We start from the raw sequence: 26,147 nt of genomic DNA on the forward strand, positions 1-26,147 counted from the left end.
GTAATAAATAAATTGTTGTGTTTTTCCCTCCATCCCCAAATGGGAGCCTGCTTTGTTCTGTTCCCGGGTCACATCTCACAGCAACCATTTTGGAAATATACCCTTCATGGGGGCCCTGGCATTGTGCCAGGGTCAAACCATGACATGACTGACACCACCAAAATCTTCCTCCCCTCCAGCACAGCAGCAGTGGGGATATGACAATGTCCTGCAGAACTGGGCCATGTCCCTGCTGTGGACTCCTGCCTTTAAGAAACAGCCAGACCCCAGAGAAACCCCAAACCCACTGAGAAACTCCCAGACCCCAGAGAAACCCCAATCCCACTGAGAAACTCCCAGACCAACCCCAATCCCACTGAGAAACAGCCAGACCCCAGACAGCCTAAAAGCTCCTTCACCTTGGTGGGGTATTGACCTGTTTATCATCTCTGAAAGTTGCAGTAGAAGAAAAAGTGATGACTAAAAAAGACACCTCTTCCCTCTCCTATCACCATTTCCAAACAGGTCTGTTCCCCTCTGGGACTGTTTGTTGCAAGCTGGGAAGGGAGGCTGTGACCTGATGGCCAGGGGCAGGGCAGGGGCAGAGAACTCAAGCTTCAACCATCCTCCTGATGAATTTTAAAAAATTCCAAGAAATGTGGTTATAACCCAGGGAAGGAACTATTCCAACAAAGCAAGCCTTGAGCAGGAAAACACTCACACATCTTGCAGGTCAGCCAGCACACATAGAATAAACCATCAGCTCCTGCTCATCAGATTTGGGGTGAGAAACCACTGGAGCTAGAAACATTATGAATGGATTATGGAGATATAAATTAAAAGGCAGAGTGCAGAGAAAAGAAATGCTTCATTCCAGAGTTAATTTAACCATGTTTAGATTTGGGAGTCCCAAAGGACACTTAGCCTTCTGTTTCTCAGTGGCTGTCATTTTGGAAGGGGGAAAGAGAGGGACAGCAAAGGAGGAACTTCACCTCAAAGGATCTTACATGCTAAGGCTGAATTTTTTTACTAAATTTAACTTTTCAGCCTGTTTTCTGGGTGCCAGTGAGTGAATCACAATCTCCATAACACATTCCACATGTGCAAAACAGGAGCAGTGAATGGAGATAAGAATTGCTTTCTCTTCTTCTCTGAGCTTCTCACTGCCTTCCGTGGGAAAAATCCTGGGAGAGAGCTGTGGCCACAAACCCATTCTTTGATAAGCTTCCATCTTGTGAGTGAATGGTTCCTCAGGCTAGGAAAGGAATGAAGGTTTCATGGGAGCCTTGATGCCAGGGGAAAGCAGCCCTCACTTTTCAGGGCTCAAACTGCCAGTTCCAAAACCAGTCATGGCTGCAAATAGAAAGTTCTTGGGAAAATTAATTTGCCGAAAGGAACAATCTTCCCACCCAGGGGTCAGGACTGGTGGAGGATGTGGAGGGAGAGGCATTTATCAAATCAGGGACTGGAACAGGTCAGGAATGCTTTAAAAACAAAGCAGCAATTGCTGTCAGTAGATCTGCTGAGGGTGCTCATGAATGTGCTCCCCTGTCCCTGGAGCTGTCTGTGATGTTTTGTGTGTGTGGAGCCCAGTTAATGTGCTCATTTATTTCCACAAACTGAACTTTTACTTTTCCCCAGAATCCTGCACAGCTTTCTGCTATCCCACAGACAGGAGAACTTGGATTTTCTTATGTTTTGCTATAAAACAGCTTGGCAATAAGTGATCACGTATTACAGTGATCACACTGACAGTGTTGGATCACTTGAGGATGGAATAAAAAGACCAAAAATCAGTGATGTTCACAGTCATCTGTTTCTCTGTTGGTTCAACAAGCAGTTTGGTTTTGTTTGCTTCTGCATTTGACAGATTGTGAAATTACTGTCTCGCTGTTTATAGGGCAAATAAAGAGCTCAGTACTATTTGAGTGCCTTGAAATATCTGTGCTACAAAAGATTTTCAAGAGTTTACCATGGAAATATCTCTCTCAAGTAGTTTATAAATCTCATAATTGCATTTTTCCTTTCCTTTGATTTTACATATGAACAGGAAACAGAAACTTGATTCTTGTGTCTCTGCTTCCTGTAAGTGCCAGAAATGTAAGTGTCATCATGGCTGGGGGAAAAACAAATAGCTGTAATATTAATTTACTGGCATTTAAAAAATATTTTTATTTTTTTAAAAAAAGCAAAATTATTTTAATCTTAGACAATTGTTAATTTTTTTTTCCCAGATCACCCAATCCTTTCTGCTACAGCTGAGTTCATTTCCATCATGGATGCCACCAGAATGTTGGAATAAGGAAACCACCAGCACATTCACCATCTTGAGAAGGCACCTGCAGTCACATTGCAGATACACACTGCCTGTCCCACAGGCTCTGCATCCTCTTCTCCTGCCCTGGCTCTGCCTTCTCATCTCACCACCAGCCCTGATGTGCTGTGGGTGACTTTGGACCTCCCTCATCACTCTGGGCTTGTCTGATGCTCGTGGCTGACCCTTGTTGCCAGCACCCAGCCCACCCTGCCCTCCTTGCCTGGGCACCCCAGGGCTGTGCCAGGCTGGGCAGGGCTCTGCCCTGCTGCTCTGCTGATGCTCATCTTGGCAGATCAGCCCACGACACCAGGTAGGATTGTGTAATTATACTCAAACAGATTGGTATTTTCTCAATAAATTCTCTAATATTTTTTAAATCTTGCTCTGTGCATAAAATCTGTATCTGAAAGAAGTGGTAAATCAAGTATTTCAGCCCAGAAAGGAGATGTTTTGTTTTCAACAGCACACATGTCAGTGCACACCAGGGTAGTAATGCCTTCTTGGGAGTACCTAAAAACACAGGCCAGACAAAATTAAGGGAATAAAAAGCAGTTCTGTTTATTGAAGGGCCTTCAGGTACATTTCAGGCAGACAAAGCCTCCCAGGGGCTACACCCAAAAATGGATGATGGGTCATGGGTTTTCACACTTTTATAAGTTTGGGCCATTTGCATATTGGGGGTTAATCTTCCAATTACAGCTTCAGGTAATGAAGTCATTTACTCCAAGTTTGCTCCCCCAACTCACTTTTGCTTCCATCTCTGGGGGCCTGAGGCAGTGAGGTGTCCTTGATTGCCAGGCCTGGAGAGGAATTGTGTCTGCCCAAAATGGGAAAGCAGCAGCTCACACTGTGTGTGGAGTTTAGAGTTATGCACTAAAGAACTGCAGGATTATAAATACATGAAAAATATCAAAGCTAAAATGCTAAGGCATCAGCAGCCTGCCTCAGCCTGCCCTGCTTCTTGCTGTCTTGTGCCTCTGGAGCTGGCTGCTGGCTCCAGAGCACCGTGGGTCCTGCCTGGCTCAGCCCTGCACTGCCAGGCTCTGCTCTTGACCCAAGGCAGAACTTCAGTGCCTGCAGCTTCAGAACAGCCCTTAGGGGACTTCTGCTCCTCAGCCCCTTGCCAAACAGGGAGGTGTAGGTTCTTTTTTGACCAAAAGTGGCTATTGGTTTCTCTAGGTATGGATTGAAGGCACTTGAGACAGTAGTTCATGTTGGGACTCAGGTGTTTATTATTTCTTATCAGTAAAACAGCCTCACAACCATGAGTTTGGCAGCTTTTCATTAGCAGGCACAGAATGGCTAACAATCTCTTGTTACAAGGTCTTTTAAGACTAAACTGTCCAATTAAGAACTGACACCTAGGTTATTTCCCCTTTTAACCCAATAACTGATCCCAAAGAGCCCACAATGCAGACTTTTCTGCCCAATTACAAAACATCACCCAAACCCAAGAAGAAGGAGGAAGAAGAAGCATGAAGAAGAAACCCAGGACAACACCCTGTGCCCTCCATCTTGCTTCCATCACAACATACTAAAAATCCCAAACCCTAAATTTCTCTCCAGGTGATACACCTACACTACTCTCTGTAATCTATTTCACACTTTTGTGGATTCCAGTCTATCTTGAATTCTGGGAAACTTTCTCCATGAATGAGGGTCAAAGTCAGTGCTGCCCCGGGGGTCAGGGCAGCCCAGAGCAGACAGAGAAATATTCCCAGTGCCCTGGGTTTCCACAAGTGGTGAGGAATGTATCTTTGTGACTGGCAGTGTTTGCTTACTGTTTGTAGTTGTGTGGAACATTTAAGGTCACCAAGCTTTGCTTTGGCCCTTCACGTTCCTGAACAGCAAGAAATATCTACACCAAGCTAAGTGACATTCAGAGTCAGGCTCCTCCTGGATGGTTTTCAAAGCTGGTGGGCTAATCTTGTAATCCAAACAAAAATCAAAGTAAAAATCCCCTTTCTGCAATTGCTTATCTGAAACACTCAGCCAAAATACTCTTCTATCAACTACAGCAAGGGGTTAAATGGGCTTTAAAGGTGTTTCAGCTTTTTAGATCAAGGTGGGTTTGGTTCTGAGAATGAGATAAACTTGCAGCTACAGAAAAGTCAAAGGAAAAGCAGGAAATAGTCCTTTTAGTTCCACATGCAAAGGCAACTTTTGATGTGGCTGCTGAATTGTGTTCATCAGAAGTAAAGGCTAATCTTCCCCTTGACATTTACGGAGTTGGTTGATTACTTCTCTTCTGAACCATCCATGTGCAGCATTACAGGGTTTTAGAAATTATTTCCTGGAAATGCTTAATATTAAGAAGTTTTTCAAATTCCTTATTTAAGCTCTGCACATTCATAATTGAGATCTTACAAGGTAAAGCAGAAAAATAAAATAAAAAAAATTTAAAAAATCAAACCTGGCAGAACTCACTGGGAGGAAAAAATAAATATTGATGAGACAAAACATTTTACCTGCAGTGTCCAGAATTCTTTTTTGACTGTCATAAAACCACTTCCTGAGATTAAGTGAAGGCTAATGTGGCAGGAAGGTGAGCTGCAGGGCAATGAGGGGACTCACCATGTATCCTCTGCTGAATAACACCCTTTTAATTCCCTCTATGGCACTTTATCTGAATTTTCTTTTTAATTTTTGTCCTCTGTCCCTATGAGAGGAATGCCTGTGGAAAGGAAATAGTTGTTAGGGTATATATAGTTAAATATATATGCATATATATGTTTTATACTGAAATAACAGTGGGAGATAGCAGACCCATGAAAGGTCAGAGTCCCCTATGTAGATTGAACAGGAAGTAGTCATTGTCCCACAGGGCTGACAACTCTGTGAAGCCAGGAAAAAGAATAATTTCTGTCTCATGTGAGAACAATCCTGGTGTGAGCAGTTCATTAACACAACAGTCTATTCCTGGGTGACAAACAACTGGCACCTACATAAACATGAAATCTATCCCATGAGAACCAGTGAAGAAAACAAGTAAACAATTTAAGAATAGAGAAATTTAATAAACAAGTAAAATACATTTTACTAACCAATAAAGTAATTGGCAAGAAAGCTACTGACCAATTGGAGTCACACATGAGATCTGTAAAACTGTACAAAAAGGAGAACATGGAGCAATAAAAAAAGCCTTTGATATATTGCTCAGTGTCTCTACAACAGCACTCTCCCACCAGCTCACCTCTCCCCAGCCCCTGGGATGCTGAGAGCCCCTGCACACCTTCTGCAGCTGTAATGGGTCATTGCCCAGATGGGGTGACCAGAAATGATGTTTCAGGTGGCTCCTCATCCAGGCACTCCCTTCAGCAGGAGACCCAAGGTCAGCTCCCTTCTGAATCTCAGCAGTTCTTCCACTCCAGACAGACATCTAGCCACAAGGCATTCTGACCTGGCTATATTTTCAGTCACCTGTAGGTTCTGTTGCCCTCAGTAGATCTCAAATGTTAAAATGGAGTGGCTCTATCCCACAGCAGTGCCCCAAGTCTCGAGCACTAGACCAGCAAAGCCATTCTCTTTCCTTCCCCGTGTCAGTGCTCCCATAACTGAGGAGAGCTTCACCTCTCCCCCCTGCAAGACACAAACCTGGAGCTGCCTGGTACATGTGTCCTCCTTCTCCCTGAAGCAGAAGCAGGAAATTAACTCAGTTTTCCCTATTCCAAGGGAAAGGCAGGTGCTGCATCCAAGTAAACAGCTTTTTCTCAGTTTGATGGCATAAAGAGTAACTGCAGTTGAGTGGCTGCACTGAACAGCTTCAGGTCAGCCTGGACTGGGTTTTGTTTAAGGTCATTAGCCTGATGCACTGGGGACTGAAAAGGTGGGAAAAGAAGAGTGACCATCTCTGCTTCCCTGGCTCTTTGTCCCCTGACAGCCACAGGGGACAGGTGACTTTCTGCTGGTTTGCTGCTCAATCCCATGAAGTGCAGATAAGAGGGTCTGCACAAAGCTGTGCACAAACCCTGTCCTTCCCATCCCTACAGGCACAGTACAATTGCTTTAGGGCCTGCAGTGTCTGGGATGCCTTGGGATTTATCTTTTATATTTTCAGATCCCGTACTTTTTAGTGCAGAACTCTGAACTTCATAGCTGTCAGCTATTGTTTTATTCAGAGAAAACAATTCCTCTCTAGGCATGAAGCTCAAGAACACCCTACAACCTCAGGCCCCAGAAAGTATAAACAAAAGTGAGCTGGGGGGGGAAACTTGGAGTAAATAACTTCATTACCTGAAGCTGTAATTGGAGAATTAACTCCTGATATGTAAATGGTCAAAACTTAAAATTGTCTGAAAAACTGGTGACCATTGTCCATCTTGGGTGCAGCCTCTGGGAGGCTTTGGCTGCCCAGGGTGTGGCTGTTGAAGGCCTTCAATAAACACCCACTTGTCACATTCACATTTTCTGAAAAATCCCTCTGCCCAGGGTTTTTCTCCTGGGAAGATGAGAAGCCTCAGAGAAAAAGGGAAACAATTCTTATCTCATTTGCTTCTCCTGTGTTGTGCTCATGTGGAATGTGGTTGGAGATTGTTTACCCACAGGTGATTGTTCCATTGGATTCTGCTGGGAGTTGTTTTCACTCTTTGGCCAATCAGGGCCAGGCTGTGTCAGGACTCTGGAGAGAGTCACCAGTTTTCATTATTATCTTTTTAGCATTGAGTAAATATCCTTTCTGTATTCTTTAGTATTGTATAGTATTCTTTAATATAATATAGTATCATAAAATAATAAATTAGCCTTCTGAGAAGGTGGAGTCAGATGCATCATTCCTCCCTGCCACAGGGGTCCCAGTAAATACAATACCCATTTTAGTCTCTGAATCTTGTCTAGCCTCTGTTCTAGGGAGCCACTCCAAGGCACCAGCTGGAGTCAGCTCCAGTGGTCCAAGGTTTCTCATTCCACAATGGGAATTCCTGCAGTGGGCACAGCTTCCTGTTGCCACACAAATTGGGTCCATAATTATTGTAAATCAGGCATCCCCAACGAGGGGAGAGAATGATGAGGAGGACTCCATCTTATCAGAAGGCTAATTTATTATTTTATGATACCATATTATATTAAAAAATATTAAACTATACTATACTAAAGAATGCAGAAAGGATACTTACTGAATGCTAAAGAGATAATAATGAAAAGTTGTGACTCTCTCCAGAGTCCTGACACAGCCTGGCCCTGATTGGCCAAAGAGTGAAAACAACTCCCAGCAGAATCCAATGGAACAATCACCTGTGGGTAAACAATCTCCAACCACATTCCACATGAGCACAACACAGGAGAAGCAAATGAGATAAGAATTGTTTCCCTTTTTCTCTGAGGCCTCTCTCTGCCTTTCAGCTTCCCGGGAGAAAATCCTGGGTGAGGGAATCATGTTCAGAGAATGTGAATGGCACACATATGACCCACTAGAGTTATTTTTCACTTCAGTTGGTGTGCAGGGCAGGAGAATTTGCAACAGTATTCCTCTTTTTAGGTTTCGTAATACATTTTTCACAAAGTTAACTCCAGAGAAGTAATAGCACAAGGTCAGTTAAACTTGTTATACGAATATTACACTTGGTAATGATCTGAACTTTAAAAAATATCTGCTTCCCATTTCAGAAATGAGACAGCTCAATTCCTTCCTACTTTTCATTTGTTTTAAGGCAGAGAATGGAAGTGGTATTAATTTTTCTGCCAACTTATTAAACCATGATTTTATTAACAAGTAATTGCATTGAGTCTTGAAAAGCTGCAGCAGCAGCAGCAAAACGTACTTCTGGAAAGCTGAAAAATGTATTTTAGAGTCCTTTGAATAAAATTGTGAAACTGCTCTAGCAGGATATTTCCCTTCCTTGAGCATAAGATCGGAGAATTTTATGTAGGTTATACAGCTGAGAGTTATTTTAAATCTCATTTTGAACTCAAGTAATCTATAAAGTGGATGCTCATCTGGGTGAAAAGGCACCCTGTCCTCTTTTTTCCTAGACAAAACAAGCACAAAATACCTGAATGCTTTACAATTTCGAGTGAATGTTAGAGGGAAGTCCACATTTGAGTTATGTGTGGAATAATTTTATTTCCAGTTTTTGACTAGTGTGAATCAGCAGGGAAGGGGAGAGGTTGAACTTCCCTGTGGTAATTTTCCCAGGACCATTTCCCATGTGGATGCAGTTTTACCCATATAAAGGTGCCAGTGGAATAGGAAAAAAGTCATTGGTACAGGAGACTGAAATGTGATTGAATTTAGAAGGTAGAAGTGAATCTACCTTGAGAGAAAGAACATGAGAAAAGATTTCATTACATTGTATGGTAAAACAATGGAGAAAACCATGAGCTGATGAGACCTCTGATCTTGCAAAGAGCAGAGCACAAGCAATGTTGGAAGCTAAAGTCAGATGAGATCCAGTAGAAAAAGGTTTTTGAATGAGTCACTGGGGCAGTCTCCTGAGGGGTGCTGTGCACTCTGCAGCTCTGAGGGAGGCTGCACCTCTGAGCACCAGGTGCTGAGCTCAGAACAGGGGTGTCCAGGTGTAACAGCCTGGGAATAAACAGGATTCTGGCTGCACACGAGCCAGTCCCTCATGGGCTTTAACACTCCAGGGGTTCCCTGAGGAGTTTAATCCAGCACAGAGCTGCCATGGTTCAGTGAGCTGTGCTGTTACCAGAGTTCACTGACAGGGTTAGGGCTGCAAGCAGCTGGCAGGCACGTCTTTGGAGAAGGTGTTAAAACAGGAGGTGAGACCAGGTGACACCAGGTGACCCACTGTGGCTCCTGCCAAATCAACCCACTCAGTGATTCTGTAGCATCTTATGTTTTCAGGAGGCTCCTTTGGACCACTTGGCAGAACATGGAGCAATATTTGAACCAGTATTCCTGGTTTTAGGTTTTATTAGTCACACATTTAAGTAATATAAGTATTACTGGGAGAGGGAGCCAAAAAAGAAAGGAGGCTGAGCTACAGTAATGGTGTTTGTGAGCAGTGCTGAAAGCTCTCTTCAGGAAATCTGGCAGGCAGGGATAAGGATGGAGCACAGCCACTGGCAGGCCAGGGTGGTCAGGGAGGCCTTCCAGCTCCATTTACCAAATCCAGCAGCTTGGGAAAGCCCAAGCCATTTGCTGGTGATGCCTCAGGTTTTAGCTTTGGTATTTTTCAGATTTAGCTTGTGGGTCTGAGCTTCATATTACAGGATGGTGAACTCTCTGCAGAGGGTAGGGAGACGAAACAATTCCTTCTCTAGCTGGGGACCAAGAACACATGATCCAAATCTCAGGCCCAAAAGCACAAACAACGTGGGCTGAAGAGAGAAAAACAAGCAGGATGGGACTGCAGGGGCTGCAGCTGGAACTGGACAATTAACTCCAATATGCAAATGTAGCAGAAGTGATAAAAGTGAGGGACCCTGTGAGCACTCGTGCATTTTGAGACCATTTTGGTTCATCTTGGGTGCAGCCCTGGCTGGGCTCTTGTGCTGCCCAAGGTGCATCCATGGAGGCCTTTGAATAAATCCCTGCTTTATTCTTTATCTCTGTCTAGTCTCTGTTCTAGGTCAGCCTTCATAAGGTATCACCTGTGGCATCGTTTCCAGCCAGCAGCCAGTGCAGGGTGCCTGTGAAGGGGAGCACAGCTCTGAACCTGTCCTGTTACTGATCTTGGGACTGCAGGCGTGGGGAAGGCTTTTTCCCACTGCTTGGGAAGGTCTTAAAGCCTCAGGATGGGGGTGGACACCCAAAACATCTTTTTGTTTTTTTCGTTCAGCAACTAAACTTCATGTAGAAATTTCTCTGAAAAGATTCAGGGGTGGACAGGAGTGCCTGCCCCTCTGAATCCTGGCAGCAAACTGCTCACTGAGCTTGACAAAACCAGAATGCCACCCTTTCACCTGTTCCTTTTGCAACAAAAGAACAACATTCTGGCCTAACCAAAGCATTCAATAAGTTTTTAAGGCCAAGCTATTCCATGGAAATGGTTCCCTCCTCTATCTCCTCTTTCTTTATCCAAATGTACAATTTTATTTTAAAAGCCTCTGCAGGCTGCTGCAGCAATTTTGTAATTTGAGGTTAGGGGGAAGCTGAACTTTTCTAAAGGAATAAAGAACCAGTTTGATTAGAACATGGCAAACCTCCCAACAGCTCTGAAAATACATCTTTTGTGCAGTGCTTATAGCACCTGTTGGCACAGCTGGCACCTTGTGGGCTTCTTTAGGTTTCTTTAAATCATTCTGATAACAGTAAAAACGTGGGTAACATCGAAAACCAGGGCTCAGATTTCAAGCCTTTTTTCACCTTTTCTTGCAATGAAGCACATTCATATTAAGCTTAACATCAGAGAGTGATGGAAATATACCTTAAGTCTGGATTTTGTCGTGGTGGAATTTAATGAACTTCCATCCACAGTCTGGCTGTGTGTGTGGGGGTCATTGTGGGAGCACTTCAGACTGAGCACTCAACTTTAGCTTTGGCAAGAAGCAACTCTGACCAGGCTGTGCCATTTAAGGAATAGACTGGACTCTGTCACAGTCATATTTTCTGGAAAAATCCCTTTGCCCAGGATTTTTCTCCTGGGAAGCTGAGAAGCCTCAGAGAAAAGGAAAACAATTCTTATCTCATTTGCTGCTCCTGTGTTGTGCTCATGTGGAATGTGTTTGGAGATTGTTTACCCACAGGTGATTGTTCCATTGGATTCTGCTGGGAGTTGTTTTCACTCTTTGGCCAACCAGGGCCAGGCTGTGTCAGGACTCTGGAGAGAGTCATGAGTTTTCATTGTTATCTTTTTAGCATTCAGTAAGTATCCTTTCTGTATTCTTTAGTATTCTTTAGTATTCTTTAGTATAGTTTAGTTTAGTATTTTTTTAATATAATATGGTATCATAAAATAATAAATTAGCCTTGTGAGAACATGGAGTCAGATTCATCATTCCTTCCTTCATCTGGGAACCCCAAAAATACAAGAGGACTCCATGTCCTTCCACCTGTGGTGCAACACATGTCCCACAGCCACCAGAGGCCAGCAGGATTTATGTGAAGTATGTACAAAGTAAGAGAGGTGAAAGCAGACAGATGGAAATTTCATATATTCTAAAATCATCTCTGCTTTCAGAAAAGAGGCTGTGAACTCTGTTATTTTTAGCCAACCTGATGAAAGTGTGTTCTTGGTAGGGAACAGCCTCTAATGGGAGGGAGGGACAGAGACAGGCCCATGGCAGGTTGTTATTAAGGCCAGTTTGTTTGGCAGCTGCAGAATTAAATAGTAGTGCTGCTCTTGGTTAACAAGCAGTTAAACTCACAGATCATTAAACAAAGGGAAAGTTCACTCAACATCAAAGTGTGCTTTGGTGTTTAATTTGTACTTGAACAAAAAAGGAGGGGGAAAAGCTGAGACTAAACATTCCTGCAGGTCTTGTGCAGTGTCCACCAGCCCTGCTTGGGAGCACCAGGGCCACAGAGAGCAAGGGTTTGTGTCACCCTCATTCTTGTGGGGATGTCTGCAGGAACAACCCTCTCCTCAGACATCATTTATCCACCAAGTCCCACCTTTTCTGTAAAATCCTGTCATTTGGGGCTGGGCACACATCCTCACAGCCCAGGCAAAGGGCTGCAGCACTGGATTAACCCACTGGGGATGTCACAGCCCAGCATTGTGCCCCCTGCCCAGCCCATTTCCCTCAGGAAATTTAACATTAGCACGCCTTTGTGACAATGCCAGCACTGCTGTCAGTCACATTGCCTGATTATAACTTGGCAACATTCTTGTAAATCTAAAAATCAAAGGTTGAACAGAATTGCAGCTCACGTAGGGCTGGTTGTGGCTTCTGTGTGATTTGAATGTTATCCCCATCACCTGGGCACAGGCTGTGATCTCCCCTGTTCAGGGAGAGATGGGAGTCCACAATCCTCACATTTACCCATTCAAAATGGGAACAGAAATTCTGTATTGTTCTCTTTTCTGCAGTCTCAAAGAGAAGAAAGCTCGTTATTTACATACAGCATCAAACTTCCTCTTGATGTTGCATGGGCGTCTTCCTGCTGTCTCACTCCTATTAAAAATCTCTCTGTCTGAGCCCCTAGTTCAACCCAGAGATGAACAAGGAGAGAAAGTGGTAAAGATGATGTGTAACTTATAGAAAGACTACTGAGAAAAAAAAAAAAAAAAAAAAAAAAGGTTTGCAATAAAGATGCTCTGGTACTTCAGAGAAAACTAAATTTTTACTTTTTATAGCTTTTTGTAATGCAAATGTTCTGTTCCAAAGCCTGTGGAACCTTGTGTATTAATCACTCTGACTGTCCAGATTTTTATTTTAAAGCTTGCTCCCTTAGCGATTTGGAAAGAAGCATAAATATGTGATTTAAAGCAGGGGGGATGGAGCACCTGTATGCAACAAAAGATATAATTTTATATCCTACAATTTAAAAAGGAAAAGCAAAGACATTTGGTTTCCTCTCACCAATCACACCTGTTCAGAAAGATGGCCATCTGATTACTTTGTGCTTTGAAATGACTAGAACAGCCTGTGCTGGCTTTTTTTTGTTATTATTATTATTATCTTTTTTTCTTCTTCTTTCTCCTGCCTCTTGCCCATAACAGAGCTGTGGGAAATCATTGGAATAGAAATCCTAGCACTAGTAATAATCAAAGACCTATTCTGTTCTTAATTCAGAACCAAGTTTAAAAAGCAATCTTTATTTTGTTTGGTTTTTTGTTGGGTTTTTGGGGTTTTTTTTTTGCCTGTTCTCTGCTTTAAATGTCATGCCCTGTGGTCACCTCTGCCGTTCTGGTTCATTTTGGGGTAGGTGCTGATGAAGGTAGGTGATTGCAGGGGGAGCAGGGGCTGTCCCTGTGGGTGCACACCAGGACAGGAGCCAGGACAGGAGTCTCCAGGCAGTTTAAGGTTTTATCCTCCTCCCCAGCAGCAGGACCACTGCAGGGATGTCTCAGGATTGCTCTGCTGCCTTGGCAAGGCTGCTACCCCACCCACCAAGGCCACTCTCCATTTTGTCATGGCTGACATTTCTCAGCTGACTCCTCTTTGCCTCTTCATCTTCTCTCCACCTCTTGAACCAAAAATCACCCTGCTTAGTGGTTTTTAACTGGAATGTCACATGCCATTTGGGTTTTTCTTTGCAAGACAATCTAAAGTATTCATAAATTTCTGTGACAAACAGAAGCCAAATAGGAGAATGGACTCTGTGTCTCTGCTCTTGCCATCAGCACCAGGTCCAGGAGGTTCTGCTGGAATAATTCTGCCCCATCATTTCCTGCAGGATACATTTGGGGAAGCTGCTATGGTTTGCAATGAGGTTAAAAAAAATTGTGTAAATTTTTGGGGCTAAATTTAGTCTGTTAAGGCTGGGTTTGGGGTCACTCCTTCCCAATCCCATTCCTATTTCCAGTTCAGGAGTGTGTTTAATATCTTTCAGCACCTGCACAGCAGTCAGCCCCGGGGAATGAAGAGAATTATCATTGTGTTTTGATCCTCAGCTCCTTTTCAGAGCTAGTAAATAAGTCAGCTGCTGGTTTATGTATGGCTTGGAAGCTAACACCATTCAAAGTTGTATTTCATTGGTGTGGGGAATTAGCAAATATTCCCCAGCATTATCATTTGCTGTTTGTTTTCTCTCTGAAGCAAACAGATATAAATTGCTTAAAATGGCAAACCTGTTGGAGAGAAAAGCGTCCAGGCACCCACACACCAGTTGCCAGCAGTTAAGGAGCTGTGATTGCCATGACCAGGGTAAATGTAATTTGTAAACCATGCAGCTGCCAGCGATCACCGTGGTCTCCTGGAAAAGCAGCAGGCTCTGGGCCAGGCTGGGAATTGCCTCTGCTACATTCAGATTGTTTATCCTGGAAGTCCCATTGTCACTGCTGGGACTTCAAGTGACCCTTCCTGCCTGCAGGTGGGAGTGGAAAGGGCCAGAGATGGGAGCTGTTCCATGAAACAGCATCTGAACTTGAAAGTACAAGTTTGTCTGAACTGGGCTTGTTCTCTGTTGTAGTTGAGATGGAGACAATACAAAGCAACACACTCAATTTTCAGAAGGTTTCAAGCTGGTTTTATTCCAGCATGCATGCTTTTTTATACATTCTTACAAAACTCATAGGTTTACACTTTACTCATTGGTCACAAGAGACAAACAAAGTGCTCATTGGGATAGGGCAGTTGCAAGTTTCTCTTATTTATCCTTCTTTCTTTCTTGGTTTCTGTGTCAACAACCTTGGTAGGAAATTCTTTTAGGGGTAAACATGGATCCTCTGATCAAACTTCTCTCTGGCTCACAGAAGTCACTGTAAAACCTCTTCCACAGTTCTCAGGGAATCTCTTGGGGGCTGTGCAGCTTGGGACGGAGCCTTGGTGGTCCCCACACCCTGCCTGGACCCCAGGCCAGCACTGGAGCCCTGGAGACTGTCACCCCAGGGAGAGCTGTGCTGGCTGTCCCCTCCAAGCTGGGCCAAGCCTCTGAAATCCCAAACCTACCCAGGCCTTGACTGACTTCCATCAAGCATTGGAACTGCTCTTCTGCTGGACTTGTCTCAGATTTTGACATCCAGAAATCAGGTCTCAGATAAGTCCTTGGTTGTGCTTTCATTTTCAGAATGAAAAATTGGTTTGGAAATGAAATTTATTGGGTTTTCTCTGCTGGGGGAGAGATCAAAGCTTCTGGTTTGTTCTGAAAGAAAATAATTTTTCTGGTTTTAAAGCAGTTTTGACTTCACACTGAAGAGACATTGCTGCTTTCAGGCAGCTGGCTGATCCTCTCTGGAGCTGCAGAGAGGTCACTGCCCTGCTCTGCTGCTGCTCCACATTTCTGCTCCCCAGTGCAGAGGGATGGAGCTACCCCTGTGAGAGACTGTCAGGAATGTTTACACAGCTTCAGCTGAACTGAGAAAAAGACAATAAACCAGCCCACAGTCTCATTTGTAATTACCCAGTGGGAAGGAAATTAAAGTGACAGCAGTGAAGTTTTCACTCTCTCCTGGTGACATTCAGTCGTGGGGTTACACTTGGTAAAGGCACAGTAATCAGGCAGGCACACAGCTCACAGAGCCCCATTTCATGCTGCAGAGCACTGCCAGGGAGGCAGCCAGCTCCTCTCCTCCCTCACCCAGGTATGCCCTGCATTTATTAGTCCCCTGTCATTCTGGTGCAGACAATGACATAATTGAATTTAAACAAACTAGACTGCAGTCTCCCATGGTCTAGTGAATATTTATGTCACTCAAGCATCAGGAGAACTCTGGAGGGGTTTGGAGTTTTGTTCTCTCTTTTTTTTTTTTTTCCTTTCCTTAAATACTTCAAAAAAAATCAAATGTCTGTGACATTTTCTGGACTAAATAGTTCTAATAGAGCTGCAGAGAGATTTGGGTGTTCATATGCTTTTTGTGTGACACAAAGAAACAGGATTAGTTTTACCTGGAAGGCAGAGTCATGAGGCTCCCCACAGGCATCTCAGTGTTGTGGTGCAGGGTTCATTTGGTTTCTTCCGTTTCCCCCTAAAGTTATAATGGTTCGGTCCTAGGGTTCCCCCCCCCCCCCCCCCACCTCCCCTGGCAACCCCTCCTTTTGAGAGTATCAGTTTTTTGTCTCCACCCCTGTTCCCCTGGTTACCCTCTGTCAATCCCTCCCTGAGTTCCTGTCCATCAGCCACTGTCCCCTTCCCTATTTCCAGAAAGTTCTCCCCTCCTCGGTGGGTGACTGGATCGGGAACAAGGGTCCCTCCCTGTCGCATTCCCTATTGGCGAGCCGGCATGTTTGTCACGAGTTTGTTCCGTCCCAAGTTCTCTCTCATTGGTTGAAATGTTCTATGTTCCGTCCCTTTATAATCGGCTGTACCCCTGCCTCGTGGTCCCGACTCGGCTGGCGTTCCCTGGAGACATTAAAGCACTCTGGACTTTGCCCTGATTCGGGTCCCTCTTTTCTACTTTGCCTTCTTGCTGATCACTGCTGCCTCCTGCTGAGGCGCTGCCCGGACGCCCCCGGCGCATCTGGGCAGTGCCCCCCGGCTGTCAGTTGCTGTGCCACAGCTCGGCCGGTGCAGCCTCCTCCCCCGCCCGGGGGAGTAGAGAAAAAACCTCGGACAGCAACTCGGCAGTTTTGGCGCCCAACGTGGGGCACTGGACAGCCCCGGACCCCGCGGCAGGAGGTTAGTGGCCAGCAGGCAGGTTTTGCCCTTCCTGCATGGTTCATCGGTTGCTCCGTGGACGTCAAGACTACCCTGTCTGTGAGCAGACCTCGTTGTAGAGGCGTGGCTCCGGACCGGGACGGGATCGGCAGCTTCTGCACCCCGGAGTCGGTCCCCGGCGAAGTCCCTTCCCTTGGAGTTTTATCCCAGTCGGCGCTGGTCAGAGGGTGAGTACCCCCAGCTCCCCATCTTCGGGTGGTCCCCCTCGCCTAACCCCCCCCCAGTTTCGTCTGGTCGGGTCAGTGGTTTCGTCCCAGACCCGGTGGGGTTAGGGCTGGTGGCTGAGGGTTTTTTTTCTGTTCCTGTTATATTTATTTTTACTCCAAGGGGTGGGTTTTCTGTGTCGGCATGGGTGCTAGACTGTCGACACAGCAGAAAAGAGTTTATCTCCAAGTTATAACTATCCTTGCTGGGAGAAATATTAAGTTAATTAAGAGGGAGTTAAAGCAGTTAATAATGTGGTTGTTTACTCAGTTTCCTCAGATTACCCCTGAAATGGTTCATAGGATAGATTTTTGGAATTCAGTTGGAACAAAATTATCTCAATTGGATTCTGAGGGGGAATCAAAGAGTAAAAAATTAGTTTATTGGAGCTTCCAAATTATTACAGCTTTAAACGAACAAGGGAAACTGAGGAAACAACTACCCCCTGGTTCATGTTCGCCCTGTCCCCAAGTCCTAGATCCTTGTTCCACCTCCTCTGTACCTCAGAATAAGGGAATCCTAAGGGAAACAGCTCACACAGGCACAGTGCCGGGTTCTTGCCATCCCCCGGGTTTTCCTCAGGGTCCTCCAACCCCCCACCTCCGAAGTCCTGGCCAGACTTCGGGGGATTCTTCCCCGAACCCTGTTTCCCCCACCCCGAAGTCCCCGGTTGTCAAGCCCAAAGCTGAGTTCTTAGTTCCAGAGGGTGACTACTCTCAGACTCTGTCTCAAAATGGCTCCCATGGAGCTCAAGATGGAGGTGGCCACATGGCTTTTCCCTCCAAAACCCTGTCTTCTTCCCACAATCCTTTTCTTTTTCCCTCCAAGCCTGTTGTCCCCTCCCCTCCCCTACAAAACCCTGCCCACCCCTGTTTCGCCCCACCCTTTGTTCCTCCACCCTCTTCCACGCCCTTTCCTCCTCCCCCTCCCCTAGCCCCGCCCCCAAGTTACCACCCACAGGCGGAGCATGTCCCAGCTCTCGACTCCGCCCAGGCTCCCAGCCCCACCCAGGTTCCCACGCAATGCCCCTCCCTCCCCTGTTCTGGTTCCCACGCCCCACCTCCTGGTTCCCACAACCCGGTTCCCGGGGGGGGGGCAGGGTTGGAGAACCGGAACACAGGGCTTGCACCTGTGATCACTGCAGCCCCTGTCACATACCAGCAGGAGGGACAGGGACCGGTCAAAGCGCAGTGGACCCCATTCCCCCACTCCACCATCAAGGAGCTGTGCAAGGCTCAAAAGGAGTTCTCCCGGGAGAGTGAATATTTCCGGGGACTCCTTCGAGCCTCTTTATTAGAAACTAATGTTGTTCCTGCTGATTTGCGGACACTTTTTTCATGTCTTCTCAACCCCACTGAATTCGGGGTATGGGAAGAGGCATGGAAAAAGGGAATAAGGGACATTCTCCCAGACTTATGGGCAGATACCCAAACAAGCACAATCCGTGGTGGTGAAGCGGTGTGTACCGAGCACCTTATCGGTACCGGAAATTGGGCCGACGGGGCGATCCAAGCAAGGGATATCCCCCGTGCTGTGCTCCGGGAAAGCGCCAAGGTAGCGGAGCGGGCTTTCCTATCATTGAAGACTGCAGTACCATCTCTTACATTTTCTAAAATAATCCAGGGCAGTGAGGAGCCTTTTATAATCTTTGTCGAGCGTCTCCGCAGGGCTATAGAACAGCAAGTCCACAGCGAGAGCGCTCGACCGAGCGTCCTGCTCGAGATGGCTGCCACCAATGCAAACACCGCCTGCAAGGCAGCCATCCTCAGCCTGCCCTTGGACCCGCCTCCCACCATCCAGGCAATGATAGAGGTTTGCCAGACGAAGGTTCCGGTCATCGCTCGGCAGGACACTGACACCAAGCCGTCGCCCCGCCGGGTGTCCTTTGCCGAACCAAGGAACTTCTTTGAAGCAATGCCCGCACAGCCACAATGGACTCATACCCTGCCAAGGCCGCCGCCGCGTGGACAGTGCCACCTCTGTGGCAACACTGAACACTGGATGCCGGACTGCCCACTCCGAACTGAGTTTTATGAGTTCAGGAGGAAGCAGACGGCATCCCAGGAGGGTTTTAAGAAAGATCAAAAAAACTAAGGCAGAAGCGCAGCCCCTCCCTGCGCGAGGACAAAAATGGGGCGGGTGACTCAACATCTAAGAAAGGGGATTTGGGGAGGGGATCCCAATTTACCCACCCAACTCTTCAACACAATTTACCGGACTTGACTTCTTGCAAAACACCGATTCTTACGTCTCTAACCACCTCCTCTTTGGTTTCGCCCTACAGGTTGCAGTTAGTCGAGTCAGTTAAGATCATGGACTCCCAGTGCCATCTTGCGATGGTCGCACCTCAGGCACCAGGTACCTGCAACCGGATCAAGAGTGAGTGCGTTGTCATTGGCGACACTAAGTGCACACCACCGGAAATCACCATCATTCCGGGTTTATTACCACATGCCATTGATTCATTTGCAGTGGGATTTTTTTGCATACGCCCACCGGTTACATTGCAAAAGGGTCAAATTATAGCCCAGGCCATCCCTGTGGAGTTATTTAAATCATTAAAAAACACAATACCACCTTCAACACATGCTACAACACCAACATTGCGCGTAAACTGGACTCATGCAATTGGAAAGGGGAAACCCCGACTAACGTGTAGTGTGAGCAGGGATGGTCAATTGACCAGAATCAGTGGCATGCTCGACACAGGGGCGGATGTGACGATCATTCCTAGTGAGGAATGGCCGCCACATTGGGAGTTGCAACACGTGGCTGAACGCGTTCAAGGTGTAGGGGGCATACAATTGGCTAAGCAGTCTAAGAGCGTGGTACAAATTACGGGGCCAAATGGGCAATTGGCTTCTATTCACCCATTTGTAATGGACTATGCGGAACCCCTGTGGGGGAGAGATGTTTTAGCCCAATGGGGAGCCACAATTGACCTGCCAACGGCTCCTCAGGTTTTTCAGTAGCGGCCACTGAAGAGCGCCCTACCCAAAAATTAACCTGGAAATCAAATTCTCCGATATGGGTAGAGCAGTGGCCGCTCAACAAACAAAAGTTAAAGGCGCTCACGGAGCTCGTACAGGAGCAGCTGGACAAAGGCAACATCGTGGAGTCCAATTCACCATGGAACTCCCCTGTCTTTGTTATTAAAAAACCAAACAAGGACAAATGGCGGCTCCTGCACGACCTTCGCCAAATTAATAATGTTATTGAAGATATGGGCGCTCTCCAACCAGGGATGCCGTCCCCAACCATGCTCCCTCAAAATTGGAAGTTGGCTGTATTGGATATAAAGGACTGTTTCTTTCAAATTCCTCTACACCCTGACGATGCCCCACGCTTTGCCTTCTCGGTTCCCACCATCAACCGAGAAGCCCCAAGGAAGAGGTATCATTGGAAAGTCCTACCACAAGGAATGAAGGCGAGTCCTGTGATCTGCCAGTGGTACGTCTCTTCCTTGCTGTCCCCTGTTCGAGAGGCAGCAAAAGATGCCATCATTCTACATTACATGGATGACATTCTGGTGTGTGCACCTGATGACAGCACACTTACCCACTCGCTTTTCCTGACAATCAATGCATTGACTTCTGCAGGGTTCGAGCTCCAGGAAGAAAAAATTCAAAGGATGCCACCCTGGAAGTATCTTGGCCTGGAGATCACCAAGCGGACCATTGTTCCGCAGAAATTGGCCTTTAACACCAAAATTGAAACCTTGGCTGATGTTCACCAGCTGTGTGGGTCTTTGAATTGGGTAAGACCTTGGCTGGGTATTCCTACGGAAGACCTAGCCCCCCTTTTCAATCTTTTGAAAGGGGGAGAGGAGCTTAGTTCTCCCAGGACCCTTACCCAGGAGGCCGCCACAGCCTTGGAAAAGGTCCAAAACATCTTATCGCAGAGACAGGCACATTGGTACAACCCAGACTTGCCGTTCAATTTTATCATACTGGGAAAGCTGCCACACCCGCATGGGTTGATTTTTCAGTGGGAGTCATCCACCAAAACATCTAAGGACCAGGGTTCGAGGGACCCTCTCTTGATTATAGAGTGGGTTTTCCTCAGCCATCATAGGTCCAAGAGGATGACGAGGCCACAAGAGTTGGTAGCTGAGTTGATCCGGAAGGCTCGCCTCCGGATCCGGGAGTTGGCCGGTGTTGACTTTTCATGCATTCATGTTCCAATTAATTTGAACTCGGGCCAGTTAACCAAGGCCATGCTGGAACATCTACTCCTGGAAAACGAAGCTCTCCAATTTGCTCTGGACTCGTTCACTGGGCAAATTTCGATTCACAAACCGGCCCACAAATTGTTTAATTCAGGGATGAATTTCAAACTGTCGTTAAAGACAGTTCAGAGTCGGAAGCCTTTGAAAGCTCTGACAATTTTCACAGACGCGTCCGGAGCATCCCACAAGTCTGTGGTGACTTGGCGGGATCCTCAAACTCGGCGGTGGAAGACAGACATTGAAAAGGTTGAGGGTTCACCTCAAATTGCCGAGTTGGCCGCAGTGGTCAGAGTCTTTGAAAGGTTCTCTCAGCCTTTTAATCTAGTAACCGACTCTGCATATGTCGCCGGTGTCGTTTCCAGAGCAGAGAGTGCAATTCTTCAGGAGGTTTCCAACATGGACCTGTTCAGTTTGCTCTCGAGACTAATAGATCTGGTCTCCCACCGAGAGCAACCCTTCTATGTTATGCATGTGAGGTCACACACCGACCTACCGGGGTTCATCGCGGAGGGCAACCGGCGTGCCGATGCCCTAGCCGCCCCAGTTGAGATGGCCCCACTCCCAGACGCCTTTCAACAGGCGAAACTCAGCCACCAACGATTCCATCAAAATGCTCCTGGCCTGGTCCGTCAATTCCACCTGACGAGGGACCAGGCGAGAGCAATTGTGGCCACATGCCCACAGTGCCAGGCGTTCCAACTGCCCGTAGTGGCTACCGGCGCCAACCCACGGGGACTCAAAAGTTGCGAGATCTGGCAGACGGATGTTACACACATCCCAGAATTCGGCAAGTTCCAGTGCGTACACGTCTCTGTGGACACCTTTTCTGGGGCCGTCCATGCCTCTGCCCACACAGGGGAGAAGACAGCAGATGTTAAAAAGCATCTGTTACATGCCTTCTCTGTGCTGGGCATCCCCAAGGAGATAAAAACTGATAACGGGTCAGGATATAAGTCCAGGGAATTCCAGAGCTTCCTGCAGGAGTGGGGGGTAAGCCACAAAACCGGCATCCCTTACTCTCCCACAGGACAAGCGGTGGTTGAGCGGGCCCACCAGAGCATCAAGCGTACATTAGAACATCAAAAAGGTGCTATGAAGGTGGAGTCCCCTCAGATCCGGCTGGCCAGGGCCTTATTCACCATCAACTTCCTTAACTGTAGTTTTGACTGCCTAAACCCGCCCATCGCAAGACACTTTAATACCTATCAGGACATGCACCTGAGGGCGAAACCCCCTGTGCTGGTGAAAGACCCTGAAACCTGGAAGGTGGAGGGCCCCTTTGACCTGGTTACGTGGGGTCGTGGATACGCCTGCGTGTCCACCCCCACAGGGTTGAGGTGGGTCCCTTCCAAGTGGGTGAAGCCCTACCTTCCAGGAAGAGCCCGTAACATCGGCTCTGCAGCACAGGTGGAGGAGGCAGCTTGGAGACGACGAAGAAAAGAAGTCTGTAGGTCCGGTACCCCCCAGGCTGAACCGCCACCAGCTGAACCCTCTGTATTAACCTATTTCCTTCGTTTGTTTCAGTTGGACCCTTCTTCATCATGATTTCGCTCCTGTTGATGATCCACCCAGCCGACCCCTGGATCGTTCCCCAACCAAAGGCGAATGTCTGGCGAACCTTGGCTCAAGCGATGGGGCAAGACCACCTGTGCCTATCAACAGCTTCTGCAGCAGACCCCCTCTCGACTTGTCTTGTGGGAATTCCATTTGGGTTGGATGATTTTCCCCCTCCCTTACTCCCCCACCTAAAGCACCTGTTTCCGGAGTTCGACCCTGTTGGTTCCATCAATCCCAGATACTGGTGGGAAAAAATCATGAAACTTCTTAATTATACCACTGATGAGCCCACGGAATTCGAGCTGCTCGGCTCCGCACGCGCCTCCCTCTGCCTCCATTTCCTCCCTCACCAAGGTGCGATCCCAGACCGGGTGGTACACTTTAAGAATGAGAGGTATCAAACAAAGAACTGGTGCAATTTCACCACCACCGTTTATGTTCCCAATACCTTTTATTTGAAACCCGTGCTCCTCCCTAAAGGCGCGTTCCTAATTTGCGGTAACCGAGCGTGGGCTGGAATTCCCCCTCGCCTGTCCGGAGGGCCCTGTACTTTTGGGCGGTTGACGCTGCTTACCCCCAACTATACTCAAATTCTCAATTGGAAAACGAAAAATGTCACACAGGATTTGGCCAGAGTTAAGAGAGACACCCACAAAATTGACCCAGAATGTGACACCGAAATTGTTCATTGGTCTAGACCCAGAAATATTGCGGTTTCGGTATTTTTGCCATGGGTGGCCGCAGCTAAAGCACTAGGGGAATTGGGCAACCTCGAGTGCTGGGTGGCGAAGCAAGCGAATTTGACCTCAACTGCCCTAGCGGACCTCCTGGCTGACGAGGAAACAACGAGGAAAGCGACCCTCCAAAATAGGGCGGCAATCGATTTCCTTTTGTTACTTCACAACCATCACTGTGAGGAGTTTGAGGGGCTCTGCTGCATGAACCTGTCGTCACGAGCCGAGGACGCCAGACACACCATCCGCCAGATGTCCGAGGACGTCAACAACATCCGACAACAGACCTCGGACTGGTTGGGGGACTGGCTATCCAAAATGGGAGTGACAGGCTGGGTGGGCTCCATCATTCGTACCATTTTAATTATTATCTTCGTTTTACTCTGTTTAATTTTTGGTTTCTGCATAATCTATAAGTTACTGACCAGAATTTTGTTTGCCTCAACCCCCCAAATCAACCATGTTGAGGCTCCTGCTGACCCTGCTCCCATCCCTGAAGAACCTTCCTGTGAAAAGACGCATTGGGAGCAAGCCCCTCAATCCTCCCTATGGTTTTCAGTTACTACACCAGTTTAAGGACAATTTTAGTTTTATTTTTATTTTAAACAAAGAAGAGGGAGATGTTGTGGTGCAGGGTTCATTTGGTTTCTTCCGTTTCCCCCTAAAGTTATAATGGTTCGGTCCTAGGGTTCCCCCCCCCCCACCACCTCCCCTGGCAACCCCTCCTTTTGAGAGTATCAGTTTTTTGTCTCCACCCCTGTTCCCCTGGTTACCCTCTGTCAATCCCTCCCTGAGTTCCTGTCCATCAGCCACTGTCCCCTTCCCTATTTCCAGAAAGTTCTCCCCTCCTCGGTGGGTGACTGGATCGGGAACAAGGGTCCCTCCCTGTCGCATTCCCTATTGGCGAGCCGGCATGTTTGTCACGAGTTTGTTCCGTCCCAAGTTCTCTCTCATTGGTTGAAATGTTCTATGTTCCGTCCCTTTATAATCGGCTGTACCCCTGCCTCGTGGTCCCGACTCGGCTGGCGTTCCCTGGAGACATTAAAGCACTCTGGACTTTGCCCTGATTCGGGTCCCTCTTTTCTACTTTGCCTTCCTGCTGATCACTGCTGCCTCCTGCTGAGGCGCTGCCCGGACGCCCCCGGCGCATCTGGGCAGTGCCCCCCGGCTGTCAGTTGCTGTGCCACAGCTCGGCCGGTGCAGCCTCCTCCCCCGCCCGGGGGAGTAGAGAAAAAACCTCGGACAGCAACTCGGCATCTCAGGAAATGCTGATTCTTCCTGACTGGGGTGGATAAAAGATTATTACACAAATGGTTACTTTTAAAGAAAATATCTCCTCCTCAAGGGATAAAACTTCAATGTAACACTAACAAATTAGCAGTCTATTTCTTAGATGGGGAGAGCGGCATGTATATCATGTTATGTGCTGCTCAGGAAGTGGGGAAGGGAGAGCAGGGGAGGGATGCTGTGGCTTTCACCTGAGGTGTGGAAAATTGCCTCAGCTGCTGGTGAATAGGGCCAGGCTCTTGGCTGCAGAAATGTGGTGGTTACAGTTTACAGTAGGAGCAATGTGAGTGCATATAGTTTACCCCGAGATGGACTTTGATTTGAACAATCATATAATGGAAAATAATGGAAGAAATATTATTATTATTATTATTATTATTATTATTATTATTATTATTATTATTATTATTATTATTTACCATTGTATATTATATATTATACTATTATATTATATTAATATATTGATATATTGATATATTGATATTGTACTTGTATTATTAGTAATAGTTATATATTATTGTTATTAAATTATATAATGGAACTTCTTCTGATGGAGCTTCTCCTCCACAGGGAGTTGTCCTTGCCACCTGCAGGAGCCAGAGGTGTTTTTGCCATCCACAGTAGCACCAGGGCTGAAATGAGTCTGCTCAAGGGTTCAGGTTGACCTTGAGCATGGAAAATCAATCCCAGACTGACATCAGCCCACACACATTAGCAACCTGTGACCTTCAACTTCACCTCCTGGGAATGGTGGGACTTTCTGGAGAGTCCTTAAGCACTGAACTCTAGGAGATCCAAGGAGATGTTATGGTTGATCTCATGTCCAGCTCATTGGAAGAACGAGCATTTAATAATTTCTTGTGCTTTTCTTCTCTTTCCTGTCACTCTTTTTTACCAGACTGCAACACCTTGGTTAGCAGGCAAGGACCAGGCACTGAGAACAATTCCCTGTGTGGTTCTGATGGCTGAGGCCTTCTCAGCTTCCATGGTGTTTGGAATGAATGTTGTCTGCATTCTTCTCTTGAAATAAAAAGCAAATTTCTGTAGTAAAGTAATTAGGATGTGGGTCACAGGTTGTTATACAGCAAGCCAGACATTATTTAACTTTGCAGAAAATCCTGTGCTAGGACTTTTATTAAGAAAGTCCATTTGTTTTTAAAAACCCTTAATCAATAAATCCTAATTAAAATCATATGTCAGATAACTAGTCGTCCTTAAGATTTTGGTTTTATACCCAGGAGGATTCTAGCTCAGTGATGACATAAGTGTATTTATTTACTGACTAGATCAATAGCCTGCTCAATAATTGTTTTTTGCCAAGGTTACAGGCATTTGGCTGGAAATAATTAAAACTGTTTGTGATGATGGATTTATTTGAAACTTGCTGTAATACCTGAAGGAACTCCTGCCTGGGTGCCTTGAGTCTCAGACAGAGCTGTGTTTTACTTTCATGTGCACTACAGTCCTCCTAGCCCTCTCTAATAATTAGATTTGTTTAATTTTCTATGACCTAGCTTCCAAAACTTGGCACCCGTGTGGCCACAGTGTGTGTCCTAAGGCTGGTATGGAGAAGCACATCACATTTACAGCATTTCCAGTTTTAAATTTGGTGATATTTGCCTGCAGTGGTTGGTGGGAAACGCTGAGGCTGGGGAGGGACTTTTGATGCAAAGAACTTTG

The 26,147-nt window shown here is 46.5% G+C and overlaps 1 protein-coding gene and 1 long non-coding RNA gene across 2 annotated transcripts; both read left to right on the forward strand.

Moving 5' to 3' along the window:
* The first annotated feature begins 244 nt into the window (after window positions 1-244).
* On the forward strand, window positions 245-25,659 carry LOC135309630 (uncharacterized). Its single transcript, XR_010369826.1, has 4 exons — window positions 245-1,453; window positions 2,030-2,079; window positions 2,214-2,606; window positions 25,038-25,659. It is a non-coding gene; the product is annotated as an uncharacterized LOC135309630 (long non-coding RNA).
* LOC135309628 (endogenous retrovirus group K member 24 Gag polyprotein-like) lies at window positions 15,582-24,247 on the forward strand. The gene is made up of 2 exons (XM_064435804.1): window positions 15,582-19,019; window positions 22,414-24,247. Exon 1 carries the CDS (start codon window positions 16,806-16,808, stop codon window positions 18,753-18,755), a length of 1,950 nt encoding a protein of 649 aa, XP_064291874.1. The 5' UTR covers window positions 15,582-16,805; the 3' UTR covers window positions 18,756-19,019; window positions 22,414-24,247.
* Window positions 25,660-26,147: the final 488 nt, after the last annotated feature.

Source organism: Passer domesticus, chromosome 11, assembly GCF_036417665.1.
Source record: "Passer domesticus isolate bPasDom1 chromosome 11, bPasDom1.hap1, whole genome shotgun sequence".
NCBI classification, from domain to species: domain Eukaryota; kingdom Metazoa; phylum Chordata; class Aves; order Passeriformes; family Passeridae; genus Passer; species Passer domesticus.